Source organism: Hippopotamus amphibius, chromosome X (assembly GCF_030028045.1).
Source record: "Hippopotamus amphibius kiboko isolate mHipAmp2 chromosome X, mHipAmp2.hap2, whole genome shotgun sequence".
Taxonomy (NCBI): domain Eukaryota; kingdom Metazoa; phylum Chordata; class Mammalia; order Artiodactyla; family Hippopotamidae; genus Hippopotamus; species Hippopotamus amphibius.
In genome coordinates, this window is record NC_080203.1 from 77,033,151 (window position 1) to 77,052,841 (window position 19,691).

Below are 19,691 nucleotides of genomic sequence, written 5' to 3' on the forward strand. Positions count from 1 at the left end.
CCTGAGTGCGCCCTGTGGCTTGTGGGATCTTAGTTCTCTGACCAGGGATTAAACCTGGGCCCTCGGCAGTGAAAGCATGGAGCCCTAACCACTGGACAGCCTGGGAATTCCCTTGAGTAGGTGTTTATGAAGTGGACTGAGGAGAGAGCTTGTCTGCCAGTGAACAGTGTGCACAAAGCCCTGGAAGTGTGAAAAGGCTTACTGTATTGGGGTATGACATATAGTTGAATGTGGCTGGAGGGCAGCATATATGGGGTTGTGGTGAATAACACCCACAAATGGCCTCATACACCCTACCTAGGAATTCAGATGTTATCTTAAAATGGTGTGTGTGTGTGTGTGTGTGTGTGCAAGGGAGGGGATGTTGTCACTGAATGATTCCAAGCAAGAGGGTGGTTGGATTTATTAGTCTGGCAGCAGCAAGGAGGATGGCTTGGAAGAGGGTGTGGGAAGTTAGAGCAGTATGATAATAGCTGCCATTTATTCAGTATTTATTACATGCCAGATGCTGTGCATATAATCTCTTTTAGTTCTCGCAATGACCCAATGATAATTATTTTTACAGATGAGGAAACAGGTTTTGGGTAAGAAATACGCTATAGGTCACATAACTTGGAACGATCAGGGCGCCGGGATACGAACCCAGTTCTGACTCTGCAGCCTGTGCTCTCTAACCACTGTGTGGCATTGCTAGCAGTAATTAGGAGAGCATCATAGTCATTTGGGCAAAATATTTCAGGATTTTTGGTCATTTGGATGTAGAAGGTAAGAAAGAATCGGACAACTTAGATTTCTGGATGAACTTTCTGGGTGAATGATCAAACTATTAGCCAAGATGGAGAGCATAAGAGGAAGAGCATATCTGAGGAAAGATAAATTCAGTTCTAGATATGCTGAGTTTGTAAACATACATGAGTTTAGTTTCATATAGATGAAGATACATAATCACCAGTTGGAACTTGGAGCTAGGCTAGAGATCTAGGCTAGAGTTCTAGATTTAGGAATCATCAATTCAGAGGGCAAATGAGTATGTAATGGAAGCTGTGTGTGGGGCTAAAGATTGTCTTGGGGCAAAATAAAAAATTTTGAAGCACAAATTATATCCTTTCCTTTATGTACAAAGAACTCTCATAAAAAATAAGAGATGAATAACCTGATAGAAAAATGAGTAAAGGATATAGTTTTCAGAAAAAATATAAAATGCCAACAAATATAAAAAAAGATACTCAACCTCACTCATAAAAGAAATGCAAATTGAAACAACCACGAGAATTCAGTTCTTACCTTACAGACTGGCAAAACACATTTCAATGACAAGGCATTGGCAAAAGTGAGAGTAAACAGGCAATCTTATGTGTGATAGAGATATACATTCTTGTGACTTTTGCGGAGGGGAATTTTATGATACCAGAATTAAAAACACATTCCTTTTGATCTGACAATTTCATTTATAGAAATTAAAAATTTGTGTATATAAGGATATTTACAGTGACATTATTCATAATAGTGTAAAACTTGGAAGCTACCTAATGTGCACCAGCCAGGAACTAGTTAAGTTACATTAATTCAGTGGAATACTTATGCAGCCATTAAAAAGATGAGATAGCATGGTGGAAGATCCTGCTTTCCTGTATATAAAAGCTCATTATAAGTCTAGGTTAAGTAAAACAACATGGCATTTACTAAAAAAAAAAAAACAGAAAAGTTGAGATAGAATGATATGTGCCAAGAGGTTATATGCAAAGAGTCCAAAGCACACTTTAAGTAGAGACAAAACAAAATGGAACAAAAACCCCAAGGTGCAGAATATTTGTGTGAAAGAAAGAAAGAGGATGCATTTATACATATCTTTTTTCTGGAAAAATTAACCAGAAACCTCTGGTTTCTCTTCTGTACTTTTTTAGTTTTTTACCAGGTACAAACATTATTTTCCTTTTTGTTACTTTTTTTTTTTTTGGCTGCACCACACAGCATGTAGGATCTTAAGACCCACGCTCCCTGCAGTGGAAGTGCAGCATCTTAACTACTGGACCGCCAGGGGCGTCGCCAAACATTACTTTCAAAATTCCTTTTAAAAATCATCATGATAGTAAAAGATTGGGGGAACTCTAACATTGATAGAGAGGAGGACTCGGTGCAGGAAGAGGGGGAGAAGGAATGACTGAGGAGACAGGAGAGTGATGTGGAAGTCTAGGGAGGAAGGAACTTCTCAGGGGCCGTCAACAATGCCAAATGCTGCCTAGAGAGCCAAGTTAAATAAGATGAAGACAGAAAGTGTTCATTGGTTTTGTCGGTTAGTAGGTAATTGATCATTCAAAGAGCAGTTTCTGTCAAATGGGGGGAACTGCAGTGGATTGTGAATGGAGAGTGAGGAAGAGGACATGGACTATAGGTGAGCATTTCAGGGCACAGGGAGTTGAGGGAGAGGCTTGTTTTTTTTGTCTTTTTTTTAAGATGGGCGATTCTTGTATTTATATGCTTAAAGGAGAGAGTGATAAATCCTGGCACTACTGTTTAAATAAATTATTTGTGAAGGAAGGAGTAGTTTTTTTAAAATAATTTTATTTAGTTATTTTTTTATTTATTGGCTGCTTTCTGTCTTCGTTGCTGCGCGCGGGCTTTCTGTGGTTGCGGAGAGCAGGGGCTAGCCTTCATTTCAGTGTGCGGACTTCTCATTGAGGTGGCTTCTCTTGTTGCAGAGCACCGGCTCTTGGCGTGCAGGCTTCAGTAGTTGCGGTGCATGGGCTCAGTAGTTGTGGCTCATGGGCTTAGTTGCTCCGCGGAAGGCGGGATCTTCCCAGCCCAGGGCTTGAACCCGTGTCCCCTGCATTGGCAGGCAGATTCTTTTTTTTTTTAATTTTTTATTTATTTATTTATTTATTTTATTGGCTGTGTTGAGTCTTCATTGCTGCACACGGGCTTTCTCTAGTTGCGGCGAGCGGGGGCCGCTCTTTGTTGTGGTGCGCAGGCTTCTCATTGCGGTGACCTCTCCCATTGCAGAGCACAGGCTCCAGGCGCGTGGGCTTCAGCAGTTGCGGCACATGGGCTCAATAGCCGTGGCTCACTGGCTCTAGAGCGCAGGCTCAACAGCTGTGGCGCACGGGCCCAGCCGCTCCGCGGCACGTGGTATCTTCCCGGGGCAGGGATCAAACCCGTGTCCCCTGCATTGGCAGGCGGAATCCTACCCACTGCGCCACCTAGGAAGTCCTGGCAGGCAGATTCTTAACCACTGCGCCACCAGGGAAGCCCAGGAGTAGTTTATTGATTTGGTTCTCGAGGTCTTTTTTCATTCAGTGCAATGTTTCCCAGACCTCAGACAGGTAAGTATAACCATCATGAATTTTTCTCTGTGTAATTCCTGTACTATTTTTAAAAAACAACCATTTTTAAGCTTAAATACACTTCTTTAAAAAAGACATTTTACCACTATCATAAGTGGAAAGCATTTTCCTAATACACATTAAAATATCCAACTATTAAAAATGTTTGGCTGTGCAGTACCTAAAATAATCACATACACCATAGTTTGGAAACAGTTAACACAGTGAATATTCTCTGTTGGACACTATGCTTGAAGCTGGAGTAGAAAATTGCTTTAGGCATGGTCTAATCTTAATCTCCTCAAGGAGTCAGAGATAAAATTGGCCCAAATAAGTACAAAGACAAAATGGGAAATAATAAGTATTCTAAGAGAGGTATGCATGAAGTACCATGGGCGTTCACATAAAGGGAATTCTGCGAAGTCTTCATGGAGGCTGAGGCTTTTAAGCTGTGCTTTAAAGGATGGGTAAAATATGTAATTTCAGATATGGTGGGAGAGGATTTCAGGAGGCGGGAACCTTGTGCACAAAGGCAAGAAGATGGGAAAGTTTATAATTCAGTTTGCCTAGAGCCTAGGATTTTGCAGTGGTGAAGTGGAAAGAGAAGGCAGGAAGGTAGATTCCTGTCACTCCTGAAGTCAAGTAATTCCAGGGCCTGCAACTAAGGGGCAAGAAGTGTGTGGATGAGAGTGTTATAATATGTGAAGGAGAGAGTGGGTCTGTGATTTGTTTCTCGTACTCCAGATCTTGCCAGCATGTACACCTCTGAAATCACTAATTCCAGCAAATTCTCGGTCTACGTCTTCCCAAGTTTCAGCTCATTTGCTCAAGTAACCCCACTGCAACTTATCTTTGACCTTACGAATCCTCCAATTCACACTCCCCCCGCTCCCCAGATACACTTTCTCTTCTTATCAGTTTCCTCCAATCTTTGCTTGTTCCCTTTCCCACTTCAATTCCTGAATGTATTATCATTCTCACTCCTGTGAACACCTGCACCGCACTAGGCAATACTCCAGAGTACTCTCCACCCCACCTGGAGGAATCCAAACATCACCTATGCAGTTCAGGATTGTTGGAGGCATTCACACAGTTGGGCAGGTCAACGATCATCAACTTTGACCAGGCCCTCCAATCTGCTGGAAATCCTCTTTTTGTCTCTGATTCCCCTGCTCTCTGAAACAACTGTTTCTTACCTTACTCACATTCTTCAAATCTCTCCCTCCTACTCTCTGCTGTTGACTTTGCCTCATATTTTATTGCAAAAACACATGCCGATCAGATAAAAACTCCCTCATCTTCCTGTGGATTTTTTTTTGAAAGGAAATAGCTTTTCTTTATTTTCCCCCTAATGATAAAAATGTGTTCGTTGTAGGACACTGAAAAACTGAAAGATATAAAGAAGAAAGTAAAGATTCTCCCAAATTCCAGCACTTAAAGATAAACATTGTTAATATTTTGGTAAATACTCTTCCAGACATTTTTGTTCAAATATGCATAAGTATTTATCTTTTTTGTGAACTCTTTTCATTTCGATTTACATGTTAGTGGGATTGCTTGGTCCCTGTAGCCACTTATGTTTCTTCCTATTCATACCCAGGTGAAAACCATCCCAATATCTTTTTTAAATTGAAATGTATAGTTGATTTATAATATTGTGTTAGTTTCAGGTGTATAGCATAGTGATTCGGCTTTGTTGCAGATTCTTTTCCATTTATAGGTTATTACAAGATATTGGGTATAATTCCTTGTGCTATACATTAATACAGTAAATCCTTGTTTCTTATCTACTGTATATACAATTTTTTTTTCTTTTTTTTTTTTTGCCGCACCATGCAGCGTGTGGGATCTTAGTTCCCCCACCACCGATTGTACTGAGGGCCACTTAAGTGAAAGCGCTGAGTCCTAACCACTGGACTGCCAGGGAACTCCCTGTATAGTAGCTTTTTAGTCACAAATCTATAAAATTACACCTTTTTGAGCAGTTGGTAACTTTTTTCTTTTTTTAAATTCAACCATAGGATATAGGCATTTCCCAAGTTTTATACCTTTAGGTTGTTTTCACAGCAGTGTTTTTTTTTTTAAGCTCTTTATTGGAGTATAATTGCTTTACACTGTTGTGCCACTTTTTGCTGTACAACAAAGTGAATCAGCTGTATTTATACATATATCCCCATATCCCCCTCCCTCCCTCAACTCCGTCCCACCTTCCCTATCCCAGCCCTCTAAGTCATCACCTATCATCGAGTTCATCTCCCTGTGTTATGCAGCAGCTTCCCACTAGCTATCTATTTTACAGTTGGTAGTGTATATATGTCAATGCTACTCTCTCACTTCGTCCCAGCTTCCCCTTGGCCCCCCCCTCACCCCATGTCCTGAAGTCCGTTCTCTACGTCTGCATCTTTATTCTTGCCCTGTCACTTGATTCATCAGTACCGTTTTTTTAGATTCCATATATATGAGTTAGCATACAGTATTTGTTTTTCTCTTTCTGGCTTACTTCACTCTGTGTGACAGATGCTAGGTCTATCTACCTCCCTACAAATAACTCAATTTCATTCATTTTATGGCTGAGTAATATTCCATGGTATATATGTGCCACATCTTCTTTATCCGTTCATCTGTTGGTGGACATTTAGGTTGCTTCCACGTCCTGGCTACTGTAAATAATGCTGCAGAGAACATTGTGGTACATATTTCTTTTTGGATTATGGTTTTCTCAGGGTATATGCCCAGGAGTGGGATTGCTGGGTCATCTGGTAGTTCTCTTTTTAGTTTTTAAAGGAACCTCCCTAGTATTTTCCATAGTGACTGTACCAATTTACACTCCCACCAACAGTGCAGGAGAATTCCCTTTTCTCCTCACCCTCTCCAGCATTTATTGTTTCTAGATTTTTTAATGATGGCCATTCTGATCAGTGTGAGGTGATACCTCATTGTGGCTTTGACTTGCATTTCTCTAATGATTAGTGATGTTGAGCAGCTTTTCATGTGTTTGTTAGCTATCTGCATGTCTTCTTTGGAGAAATGTCTATTTAGGTCTTCTGCCCATTTGTGGATTGGGTTAATTGCGTTTCTGGTATTAAGCTGCATGAGCTGCTTGTATATTTTGGAGATTAATCCTTTGTCCGTTGTTTCATTGGCAAATATTTTCTCCCATTCTGAAGGTTGTCTTCTTGTCTTGTTTATGGTTTCTTTTGCTGTGCAAAAGATTTTAAGTTTCGTTAGGTCCCATTTGTTTATTTTTGATTTTATTTCCGTTATTCTAGGAGGTGGCTCACAAAGGATCTTGCTTTGATTTATGTCGTAGAGTGTTCTGCCTATGTTTTCCTCTAAGAGTTTTATAGTGTCTGGCCTTACATGTAGGTCTTTAATCCATGTTGAGTTTATTTGTGTGTATGGTGTTAGGAAGTGTTCTAATTTCATTCTTTTCCATGTAGCTGTCCAATTTTCCCAGCACCACTTATTGAAGAGGCTGTCTTTTTTCCACTGTATATTCTTGCCTCCTTTGTCAATGATAAGGTGACCATATGTTTCTGGGTTTTTCTCTGGGCTCTCTATTGTGCTCCATTGATCTATATTCCTGTTTTTGTGCCAGTATTTTACTGTCTTGATCACTGTAGCCTTGTAGTATAGTTTGAAGTCACAGAGCCTGATTCCTCCAGCTCTGTCTTTCCTTCTCAAGATTGTTTGGGCTATTTGGGGTCTTTTGCGTTTCCATACAAATTGTGAAATTTCTTGTTCTAGTTCTGTGAAAAATGCCATTGGTAATTTGATAGGGATTGCGTTGAATCTGTGGGTTGCTTTGGGTAATATAGTCATTTTCACAATGTTGATTCTTCCAACCTGAGAACATGGTATGTCCCTCCATCTGTTTGCATCGTCTTTGATTTCTTTCATCAGTGTCTTATAGTTTTCTGCATACAGGTCTCTTGTTTCCTTAGGCAGGTTTATTCCTAGGTATTTTATTCTTTTTGTTGCAGTGGTAAATGGGAGTGTTTCCTTAATTTCTCTTTCTGCTCTTTTGTTGTTAGTGTATAGGAATGCACGAGATTTCTATGTGTTAATTTTGAATCCTGCTACTTTACTAAATTCATCGATTAGTGCTAGCAGTTTTCTGGTAGCATCTTTAGGGTTTTCTATGTATAATATCATGTGATCCACAGCAGTGTTTTTAAAGGTTGTGTAAGTATTCCACTATGTGGTACTAATGTACAGTAGGTTGTATAAACAGTCCACATTTAACTAGGTGATCATTTAAGAGGTTTACAATGTGTCAACGTTTCTGTTAATCTATCTTTGCAAAATTTTCCAATTTCTTCTTTAGGAAAATTCCTAGAAGAGGAGTTGTTGGGAAACAGGGTACACACATTTAAACTTTTGATACCCATTGCCACACTGCCCTCCAGAAAATGTGTAGTAATTCGTACTCCTACCAATAGTGCACAAGAGTGCCTGTTTTGTACATCTTGTCAATTTGAGGTTTTGTTAATCTTTTTAACCTTTGCTAATCTGATAAATGAAAAACATTCACCTTGCTTTACTTGCATTTCTTTGATTGTTGGTGAGGTTGAATATCTCTTCATGTGTTTAATGGCTAGTTCTATTTCTTCCTGTGCAAATTGTCTGATCACATCCTTCACTGATTTATGTGCTAGAATATTTTTTTTAATTCTTAAAAAAAAATTTAATTAATTAATTTATTTTATTTATTGGCTGTGTTGAGTTTTCATGGGCCTTCTGTAGTTGTGTCGAGCTGGGGCTACTCTTCACTGCAGTGTGCAGGCTTCTTATTGCCGTGCCTTCTCTTGTGGAGCACCGACTCTAGGTGTGCGGGCTTCAGTAGTTGCGGCAAGTGGGCTCAGTAGTTGTGGCTCACGGGCTCTAGAGTGCAGGCTCAGTAGTTGTGGCAAACAGGCTCAGTTGCTTTGTGGCATGTGGGATCCTCCTGGACCAGGGCCTGAACCTGTGTCCCCTGCATTGGCAGATGGACTGCCAACCACTGTGCCACCAGGGAAGCCCTGTTTTTTTCATTTTAAGAGCTCCTTTATGTTAGATATGTTAACTATTTGTTATATATGTTCAAAAAATCTTTTTCTAATCTGTGGTTTGTCTTTCAACCTTTCTTATAGTATCATTCAGAAGACTTTAATTTTTATGTGGTAAAACATATCATTGGGACTTCCCTAGTGGCTTAGTGGTTAAGACTCCAAGCTCCCAATGCAGTGGGCCTGGGTTCGATCTCTGATCAGGGAACTAGATCCCACGTGCATGCTGCAACTAAGAGTTTGCATGCCACTACTAAGGAGCCCTGGAGCCATAACTAAGGATCCTGCCTGCCGCAACTAAGACCCAGCACAACCAAATAAATAAATAAATATTCTTAAAAAGTTAACGTTTTAAAAAATAAAAATAGAAAAATAAAACATTATTTTTCCTTTTTGATTCTGGTTTCGGATCATATTTAGATCTTGCCGTGTTTATAAAATACACACCCAAACTTCCTCTAGAAGCTTTATGATTCAATTAATCTTCGATTAATCCAACATTCATTTTGGTATATGAAGCAAGGCAGGAATCTGGTTTTATTTTTTTTTAAATGGTTATCCAGTTGCTTCAATACTTTTTCCTGACTAGCTCTTTTCCCCACTCATTGGAATCATTTCTAAATATACTCGGGCCTGTTTCTGGACTCTATTGTGTTCCCTTTATCTGTCTGCACTATTACCATGCAATTTTATTTATGGTAGTTTTAATATCTGGTAGAATAAGCCCCTTTTCCTTACTTCATTATTACTTTTGTTGTTAGGATTTTCCAGACTATAATTGTATATTTATTTTGGAGGTGTTTTTCTTCTTTTAACAAGGTGTAATGCTACCTTAGTAACTAATTTGCATTCTTGGTTGCTTACTCTCTTTTAATTCACTCTATTAATGAGAGTCTTAATAAGCTCTCATTAGAGTCCAAGCTGTTCACCTGCCTTATGTACTATCTCTTTCACTATTTCTGCACTAATTTGCTAAAGGGTTGGAGTGGAAAATTTATAGTTTATTCTAGGGGTAAGGGAAGATGATTTATAGCATGTTGAGTGCCGCTTAATGGTATTTTACTTCTCACTCTTGCGTGTCCTCCTCAATATGCACCTGCTTCTTTTATTATCTCCTTTCCTCTTTCTTTTACTTTTCTTTCCTGTCTCTTAATTCTCACTTACTTGTAAGATATGGAGAGGCCATCTAGATCAAAAACAAAAACATTGGAGATACCCATACAACATAAGGGTTTTTCACCTTTCTGCATATTTTCCTTTATTCCACTGGCACTTTCAATGCAGTGGTGTCAGCTCAGTAAGTAGCCCTGACTTTGGAGTCATATTTGCAGTCAGTATTAATCAACAGAGTCATTTGATTCCAGTGTGCCTCATATAATCTTGGATAATATGATATCCATTCTAGTACAGACATTATTAATCACTAAGAGCTCTAAAAGGACCACTGTAGGCTTGAGAGCTGAGGTCTAATTATTGTCCTGTTTGTTCATCTGTTCATCCATGAACAAAGGAGTTATGTTAGAACCAGGAGCTTGGGTGGGATGATGGAAGTTGGGAGCCCTTAATTGCCAACTAGGAAATGGAGAGTGGTAATGGGAATTAACATTTGTTAAGCACCTACCATATGCCAGCCACTGTTCTAGATGCTTTATGTACAGTATTCCATTGAACTGGAAGCCTAGAATTACTTTTATTCCCATCTTACAGATGAGGAAATTGAGGCGCTGAGATTCTAAGTGGCTGGCACCAGGTCACATAGTATATAGTGAATGAGGATTCAGTCAATTATGGTACACTCTACTGCCCTTTTCCACCAGACTTCTTCCCCTAATTTAGCAATCTAGGATTGTGAAATATATATCAAATTGCAGGATTTAATAGAGGAGGATCCAAAAGAAAAGTGGTTAACAGCAGTATTTCCTGTTTTCCCCCTTTTCTTCACTGTACTAAGTGATCTACATGCAGAAAATTTTGAAGAAGGAAGATAAATTATTTTTAGAAATCCCATCTTTTCCATGATAAATAACAACTGACTCTGAGAGTCTCAGGGTGAAGAGGGATCTCTGTTAGTGTTCCCAGATTTGAAGCTGCAATCTCTTCTCTTCATCTTATTAGCCAGCTCTGCATCTGGCTTGACTGAGGTGCACAAGGCTTAAAAGAGGGGTATGTGAGGGAAGAGTTGGGAGGCTTGTTAATGTTTTGATTTGGGGAGTCTCCAAATTCGGAGGCATCATGCCTTAACACTACTGTCTTTGAGTGGAGATTTCAGTAGAGGCCAACTCCTTGCTTGCAAGCATCATTCATAGATTTAGCTGGAATCAAACATGTTCACATATATATATTCCACACCATCACTGAAGCCATTTGTTTGGAGTTGGGTCACATCCCTGCCCTTGCTGTGAGCCTGCAGGGGAGTCAGTGGTTAGTTTCCTTCAGATTTGACAAGGGCAGGGCAGCAGAAACATGTCTTGGAACTACAGGGTTTTCCAGTCTCCTCAACTTCTGATATTTCTGATCTTTGCTACTCTTGAATAACCAGTAGACAACATTGGTTACTTTCTTTCCTTCCCTCCCTCCCTCCGTCCCCCTCTCCCTCCCTCCCTTCTTTCCCCTTCCTCCTTCCCTTCCCTTTTCTTTTTTTTCATTTGAAGGCCTTTTCTCCTCTTTCCTGTAACCCTCGCCCATCTGCACTCTTCCCGCAGTAACTGCAGTATGTTTCAGTATTGCACTATACTCCCTCTCTCTCAGATTCTCACCCTGGCCCTCTAAACTGCATCCACAGAAATTCACGCCTAGACTGCGCTTGGAAGCTCAGGCTCTGGGAGGAAGGGAAAACTTCAACTGGGCGGTGCTTTTGATTGACGTCACTATAGGGGAGGCGGAGCTTCCCAAGCGCCGTCTACGTCTACGTCTACGTCTACGTCTACGTCTACGTCTACGTCTACCCGCTCCGTGGTCTCGGCGTGTGGAGGGAGCTTTGTGGCGTCGGCTCTTCGGGCTGAGGTGAGTGATTTTGTAGGTACAGGTTAGTTGGGTGGTTTCTAACTGGCAAGGAGATGCGGCGGTTAGGTCAGTACTTTTTAAAGTGGCCCTGAGGAAATGATTTTGAACTATGGAGCTGATTTTCGAGTGAAGGAAGATGGGCAAAGGCAGGGTTTTGGGACTTGGATGAAGTGCAGGGAGTGGTGCAAGGCCACTGAAAGCGGGAGATAGTAGTTAATATAGTTTGGATGTGAAGGACCCAAATTCGGTTGAAGCCAAATGGTTGGTGACCGTTGGGGGCAGGGAGCTGAGGCGCTAGCTGGGTCTGCCGAGAGCGGGAAAAAGGACCATCAGTGATTGGATGCTTTGAATGTATGGGCAGTGGGGGATTTTGAACCAATTAGGAGGAGGCAGTGAGTACCAGGCAGACCAGTCACAGAGTACCCCAAAACCCGGTTTTTTGTGCCGCGAGGCAGGCTGTCCTAAGAAAAGACGTAGGATGAAAATTTCCTCAAAGCCGGGTTCCCGTCACAGGACAGCCTGCTCCTGCCCCTCGTTAAGTGCTTTTTGTGGGTTTTAAAATTTCCTCATAACAAGTAACAGGAAAATTTTGAAAAGAAATTTATGGAGAAGGTGGAGAATAAAGGACAGAATATTAAAATATTTTCTTATTTCATAGGCCCGAGCCAGAGACTTTAAAATGGACAAAATTGATTTTCGTTTCATGGACTTCAAAGGTATTTAGCTTTACACTAGAAAATGTCAAAATAGTAAAGAAAATGTCAAACTATTTGCTGCCTTATCTAAGATCTTCTGAATGTATTTTGTTTTCTAATTTTATTTCTTTGGCGTATTCATAGCTCCAAGTTTTCTCATTTAGGTATATGGAAAACAATGTTGATGTTTAAGACACTGGAACCCTTTTATAAACTAGCAAGGGAAATAGAATTCACAATTCATAGATTGTTTTCTCAGGATTTTTATGGTATGTGTAATAACACATTTAATCTGAAATAGAAATCTACTACGTTAAAAGTACATTAAAAAAATTACTGCTAAATCCTGAAGTGCCTTTCCATAATCATCAGTGAAAAATATATTATATCCTGTTTAGCTTTAGGTTTAAGTACATTTTATCGTATCTTAATTCTTTTGAAAATTGGTACTCCGTGAATGATACTTGTGGGAATTCTTAGTAAACAAAAGCTATTCGATTGACTAGAACACCAGATTCCTCAACCATGCCAGGTATGGGAGAGTTTACCATATTTCTTTTCTTCTGGGGACATGGTTAGTCCTGTGGTACATTCGAATTCACATTCATATGATGATGAAATATGTTGTAACCAGGTTTAGGTCAGTATTTTGTTAATGCTTGTCATTTTTTAAAAATATTTATTATTTATTTTCATTTTTTGGGCCATGTTGCATCCTTGTTGCTGCATGCAGGTTTCTCTAGTTGCAGAGAGCGGACTCTTTGTTGTGGTGTGCAGGCTTCTCATTTTGGTGGCTTCTCTTGCTGTGGAGCACAGGCTCTAGGCATGCGGGCTTTGGTAGTTGTGGCACATGGGCTCAGTAGTTGTGGCTTGTGGGCTCTAGAGCGCAGGTTCAGCAGCTGTGGCACACGAGCTTAGTTGCTCTGCGGCATGTGAGATCTTCCCGAACCCATGTCCCCTGCATTGGCAGATGGGTTCTCAACCACTGCACCATCAGGGAAGACCCAATCAGAATGTATTTTTAAAATGGAATGTTGCATGGCGTGGGGGTGATAAACTTCAAAATCAGGGTTTTTAACTCCCATGTTTCACAATATTTGTCTTTTCCAGGTAATGTGTCCATTTTACATATTGGGGAAATAATTAGCCAAGTGTCTTCTTGTCCTTTAGGAGAATTAACATCCTCAGAGTGAGCACTGGTGAAAGAAGTTCTCTTGTGTAGTTTGGCTGCGTTGGGTCTTTGTTGCGGCCTGCGGGCTTTCTGTAGTTTCAGTGAGCAGGGGCTACTCTGTGTTGCAATGTGTGGGCTTCTCATTGTGGTGCCTTTTCTTGTTGTGGAGCACCGGCTCTAGGAATGCTTGTCATTTTAAAACAACAACAGCAAAGCCCACTACCATGTACCTTAAGTTTTAATTTAGGGTATACTATCTTAAAGATATAAACATTGGAACCCCTTCAGCATCTCCAAGCTCCAGGCGCTGGTGAATTAGGTGCACATTCGGACCAGAATGTCTCAGCAGAAGCAGAAGCAGTGCTGCCCGCCCCAGCTGTGCTGCCCCCTGCCAAAACAGTGCTGCCCTGCACCCCAGCTGTGCTGCCCTCCAATGCAGCAGTGCTGCCCCGTGCCAAAGCTGTGCTGTCCCCCACCGCAGCCGTGCTGCCCCGTGCCAAAGCTGTGCTGCCCACCACCCAAAGAGTGCTAACTGCGCCGCAGCACACCAAGCAGCCTTGCCAGCCTCCACCCAACTTCAAGGAGCCCTGTGCCCTCGAGTGCCAACAGGGGTGCCCATACCCTCGGCAGTGCCACAAGACAAAGCACAAGGAAGCCCGGGCATGTGACCAGAGGCCTAGCCCCCGGCAGCACAGACAGCAGGAAGCCCACTCCCCTCTCTCCGCCAGCCAGCGGCCAGCCCCCCTCACCCCGGCTTCTGGATGCAGCCACGCTTCGGGGAAAGGCGGCCCCAGGACGGCAGCTTCCTGGATCTCCAGGTCTTATTCATGAGCAGCTGCAGTTTCCATGTCAGATGAGCATCTGGTTCGAAACCGACGAATCATCTTTGCTGACCTGTAGCCACTTGGCCCTGTCGGCTTCTTGGACACTTAGCTAGCGTGCCCGCACACTCTTTCCTATCACCCTTCATTTCTGCTCCTGGTTTCCAAACAATTAAACACAATTCCTCTGGCAAAAAAAAAAAAAAAAAAAAAAAGATATAAACATTGAATAGGGATTATGACTTTTAAGTATATGGTGTTTGAGACCTGGTATTTACATAAATATTTGAAGCACACAGAAAAGTAAGGAGAATAATATAATGAACACCTGTAAAACTACCACTAAGATTTGTTGAATCTTCACATTTTGTCCTATGCTTCAGATATTTCATTGTTCCAAAGAACTAAAAGATTAAGGTGCCTGTTTTTCATCATTTGAAATATTACATAAGTGGTGTCATTTGTAGGATTTTTTTCCCGTGCAGCTTGTATTTTGTTGCTCAGTATTATGTTTTGGATATTTGGATATAAATATCCATATGGATATTTTAGCTCTAGTTCATTTATTTTCACTGCTGATTAGTAATATTACATTGAGTATAAGTGTATCATAATTCATCTAATCTCAACAGCATTACAATATTGTGTTTTGGAGAGTTTATCAGGAGCTTTCAAACTTTTTTGACCACCACCTATGGCAAGGAAATATATTTCACATCACATCCCAGTATATACACACTGTATCAAAAGTTTAATGAAATAATTTTACCCTTATTACATGCGGCACACTATGATCTTTTCTGTTCTATGTTTTTTCATTTAAAAACTGTTGGTTAAGACTCACTAAATTAATTTATTTCTTGAGCGCTAGTGGGTGAGGCTCTAGGGCAGTGCTGTACAATTGAAATGTAGTGCAAGCAAGTAATTTTATATTTTCTAGTACCGCATTAAAAAAAGGTTGAACAGATGAAATTAATTTTATCAATACAAATTATTTAGCTCAGTATATCCAAAATGTTATCATTTCAACATGTAATCAATATAAAAATTATTAATGAGATCATTTACATTCTTTTTTTTTCTGTACAAAGTCTTCGAAGTCTGGTATGTATTTTGTACTTAAAGCATATCTCATTTTGGACTTACCACATTTCAAGTGCTTAATAGTCACATGTGGCTAGTGGCTACCCTGTAGTCGCAGTGCCATTCTGGGGTGTACATTAAGAAGCTGAACTGCTGGGTCAAAAGCTATAAGCATCTTTAACTTAACAAATATTGCCAAATTGCTGTCCAAAGTAGTTTTAGCAATTTATACTCCCTCTTCTTTTCTCTTTCCCTATATTCTTGCTAATATTTGGTATTATCAAAAAAAATTTTGCGTGAGTGAAGGGTGATGTTTTTTTGTTTGTTTTTGTTTTTTTATTTATTTATTGTGATAAGAACACAACACAAGATCTACCCTCCTAACAAATTTTTAAGTACAAACTACAGTATTGTTAACTATAGGTACAGTGCTGTACAGAAGATCTCAAACTTATTCATATCTTGCATAACAGAAATTTTATGCCCTTTGAACAGCAATTCCCCATATCTTGGGATAATTTTAGATTTACAGGATAGTTACAGAGATAGTGCAGAGAGAGTTCCCAGATACCCCTCAGCCAGTTCCATTTTCTCTAATGTTATCATATTGCATGGGTGTTTTAATTTGCATTTCTTTGATAACTAGTGAAGTTGGGTATATTTTCATAGATTTATTGACCATTTGAGTTTTCTTTTCTGTGTACATAACCTTTTCAGTCAAGTTTTGTAAAAGTGGACCACAAAAGGCCACATGATGGCTTAGCTTATTTTCTTCTCAGGGAGAATTGACATAACATCCATCTTGTTCTACCAACAATTCCAGTCAATTTCAAGGCTAAAAAGGAATAGAAATTGGTCTAAGTTATACTCACTGGGTCTAAATAATTGTAACTCCTTTTCTGCATGTCAGCTCTTCAACTATTTGAAGATACTTATGTCCCCTGGGAAGTCTCTTCTTCAGATTCAGCATTTTTAGTTCTTTCAGTCATTCCTCATATTACATGGTTTCTAGTCTTCTCATCATTTTGTGTGCTGTCCTCTGAACATGCCCTGTTCTTTTCATGTTATTCCTTAAAGTATGGTACCCAGAACAGAACACAGTTCTCTAGGTTCGATATGATCAGCTCAAAATAATCTTTCTCTTTAGATTTAGGAATGATCATCATTGTCTTTAGATACTGATATAGCTAAGATTGATTTTTCCCCCCTTTTTTAGGGTGGTGGCAATCACACCACACTGATGACTCATTTTGAGCTTTTGATTCCCCAGAAGATCCTTTGTCTTCTTTTAATACATGATTCTGTTAAGCTACATCTTGCCTGTCATATATTGGTGCACTTAGTTTTGGAGACTTAAAGGCAGTCTTTAATTTTTTCTTACATTAATGTCATTGCTATAACTGGAGATTTAATTTTCATTCATAATTATATTTTCTATCTTATTTGTTATCTGTTTCTCTTTCAACTTCTTCATCCAAATCATTGATAACATTGTTAAATAGGATAGGGCTGGGCTTCCTAGGTGGCGCAGTGGTTAAGAAATCTGCCTGCCAGTACAGGGGACTTGGGTTTGATCCCCGGGCCAGGAAGATCCCAAATGCGGTGGAGCAACTAAGCCCGTATGCCACAACTATTGAGCCTGCACTCTAGAGCCTGTGAGCCACAACTATTGAGCCCATGTGCTGCAACTACTGAAGCCCATGTGCCTAGAACCTGTGTTCCACAGCAAGAGAAGTCATGGCAATGAGAAGCCCCTGCACCACAATGAAGAGTAGCCCCCCCTCGCCACAGCTAGAGAAAGCCCTTGTGCAGCAATGAAGACCCAACACAGCCAATAAATAAATAAATAATAAATAAATTTATTTAAAAAAATAGGATAGGGCCAAGGACAGAATGTTAAGTCATTAAAAGCTTCACTTCAGGGACTTCTCTGGTGGTCTGGTGGGTAAGACTCTGCATTCCTAATGCCGGGGGCCTGGGTTCGATCTCTGGTCAGGGAACTAGATCCCACGTGTTGCAACTAAGAGTTCCCATGCTGCAACTAAAGATCCTGCATGTCACAACTAAAGATTCCACATGCCACAACTAAAGATCCTGCATGCCACAACAAAGATCCCACATGCCACAACTAAGACTCAACACAGCCAAATAAATAAATAAATATTAAAAAAATAAAATAAAAACAACTTCAAATTGACATCAATTCATTAAGCAGCAAGCTCTGAGTATGCTTTTTAAAAATATTTATTTTTAAATTAATTTTTATTGGAGTATTGTTGATTTACAATGTTATGTTAGTTTCTGCTGTACAGCAAAGGGAATCAGTTATATATATACATATATCCACTCTTTTTTAGATTCTATTCCCATATAGGTCATTATGGAGTATTGAGTAGATTTCCCTGTGCTATACAGTAGGTTCTTATTAGTTATCTATTTTATATATAGTAGTGTGTATATGTCAATCCCAAACTCCCAATTTATCCCTCCCCACCTTTTTCTCTTGGTAACCATAAGTTTGTTTTCTACACCTGTAACTCTATTTCTGTTTCGTAAATAGGGTCATTTGTACCATTTTTTAGATCCCACATATAAGTGATGTCATATGATATTTGTCTTTCTCTGTCTGACTTCACTCAGTATGACAGTCTCTAGGTCCATCCATTTTGCTGCAAATGGTATTATTTTGTTCTTTTTTATGGCTGAGTTATATTCCATTGTATATATACACCACATCTTCTTTATCCATTCTTCTGTCAACAGACACAGGTTGCTTCCATGTCCTGGGTATTGTAAATAGTGCTGCAATGAACACTGGGGTACATGTATCTTTTCAAATTATGGTTTTCTCCAGATATATGCCCAGGAGTGGGATTGCAGGATCATATGGTAACTTTATTTTTAGTTTTTTAAGCAACCTCCATACTGTTCTCCATAGTGGCTGTACCAATTTACATTTCCACCAACAGTGTAGGAGGATTCCCTTTTCTCCACACCCTCTTCAGCATTTATCGTTTGTAGATTTGTTTAATGGCTATTGTGACTGGTGTGAGGTGATACAGTAATTAGTGATGTTGAGCATCTTTTCTTGTGCCTCTTGGCCATCTGTATGTTTTTGGAGAAACGTCTATTTAGGTCTTCTGCCCATTTTTTGCTTGGGTTGTTTGTTTTTTGATATTGAGCTTGCACAAGCTGTTTGTATATTTTGGAGATTAATCCCTTGTTGGTCACTTTGTTTGCAAATACTTTCATTCTGTGGGTTGCCTTTTCGTTTTGTTTATGGTTTCCTTTGCTGTGCAAAAGCTTTTGCATTTAATTAGGTCCCATTTGTTTATTTTTATTTTCATTACTCTAGGAGGCGGATCAAAAAAGATCTTGCTGAGATTTATGTCAAAGTGTGTTCTGCCTATGTTTTCCTCTAAGAGGTTTTTTTTTTTTTTTTCTGGCTGCGTTGGGTCTTTGTTGCTGTGCATAGGCTTTCTCTAGTTGTGGCGAGTGGGGGCTCCTCTTCGTTGCAGTGCACAGGCTTCTCAGTGCGGTGGCTTCTCTCGTTGCAGAGCATGGGCTCTAGGTGCACGGGCTTTGGGAGTAGCAGCATGCGGGCTCAGTAGTTGTGGCATGTGGGCCCTAGAGCGCGCAGGCTTCAGTAGTTGTTGCGTGTGGGCTCAGTTGTTGTGGCTTGTGGGCACTAGAGCACAGGCTCAGTAGTTGTGGCACAGCAGATTCATTGATGAGCTCTAGTACTCTGAGCATGCTTATTCAACCTGCCTGATTTGCTTTTGTTTCCAAAGCCTGGCAACTGTCTTGTTTTATACTTGGCTTTATCTCTAGGTTTAGAATTTCAGTTCATCTCTTTGAAGGGCTCTTGGGGATCTCTGTATATGAACTTCTGTTACCAACTTTTATTCACCTTTTTCCCCCAGCTTTATTGAGATATAATTGACATATAATACTGTGTAAGTTTAAGATGTACGGCATAGTGATTTTTACATATGTATATATTGCAAAATGATTACCACAATAGTGTTAGTTAAGACACCCATCACCTCACATAGTTGCAATTTGTGGGGGTGGTTTGAGGGAAATGGTTAAGGGCGGTCAAAGGGGATAAACCTCCTGTTCACCTCTGAGGCTGCCTTTTTGAGGATGAACAAAGTTTGATGCACACTATGCTACCCTGCTCCTGACCTACAGCCTCCAGGGATTTCAGCTCTAGTGCTTTTTCTTTCTTTCTCTCTCCTCCCCTTCCTCTTTCCTTTTTTCTTTTCTTCTTTCTTTCTTAGAAATTAACTATATTGAGGTATAACTTACATACAATACAATTCACTACTATAAGTGTATAGGTTGGTGCCTTTTTTTTTCTTTTTGGCAAATGTAACCTGTATAACCACCATTACAATCAAGAAATATAACATTTTCGTCTCAGAGAATTCTATCATACCCCTTTGCTGTCAATATACCTCCCTCCCTCTACCCCAGGCAACCACTGTTCTGATTTCTATCACTGCAGATTAGTTTATAAATCATATAGTATGTATTCTTTTTTCCTA

General features: G+C 40.0%; 1 protein-coding gene across 1 annotated transcript in view; it reads left to right on the top strand.

Annotated features, from left to right (window-relative positions):
• Positions 1 to 2,360: 2,360 nt before the first annotated feature.
• TEX11 (testis expressed 11) overlaps positions 2,361 to 19,691 on the top strand; it is a 338,452-nt gene continuing 321,121 nt past the window's right edge. Inside the window, exons 1-3 of the mRNA XM_057717635.1 lie at positions 2,361 to 2,392; positions 11,242 to 11,371; positions 12,030 to 12,087. Coding sequence (XP_057573618.1) covers positions 2,361 to 2,392; positions 11,242 to 11,371; positions 12,030 to 12,087 — 220 coding nt within the window. The remainder of the gene's footprint in view (positions 2,393 to 11,241; positions 11,372 to 12,029; positions 12,088 to 19,691) is intronic.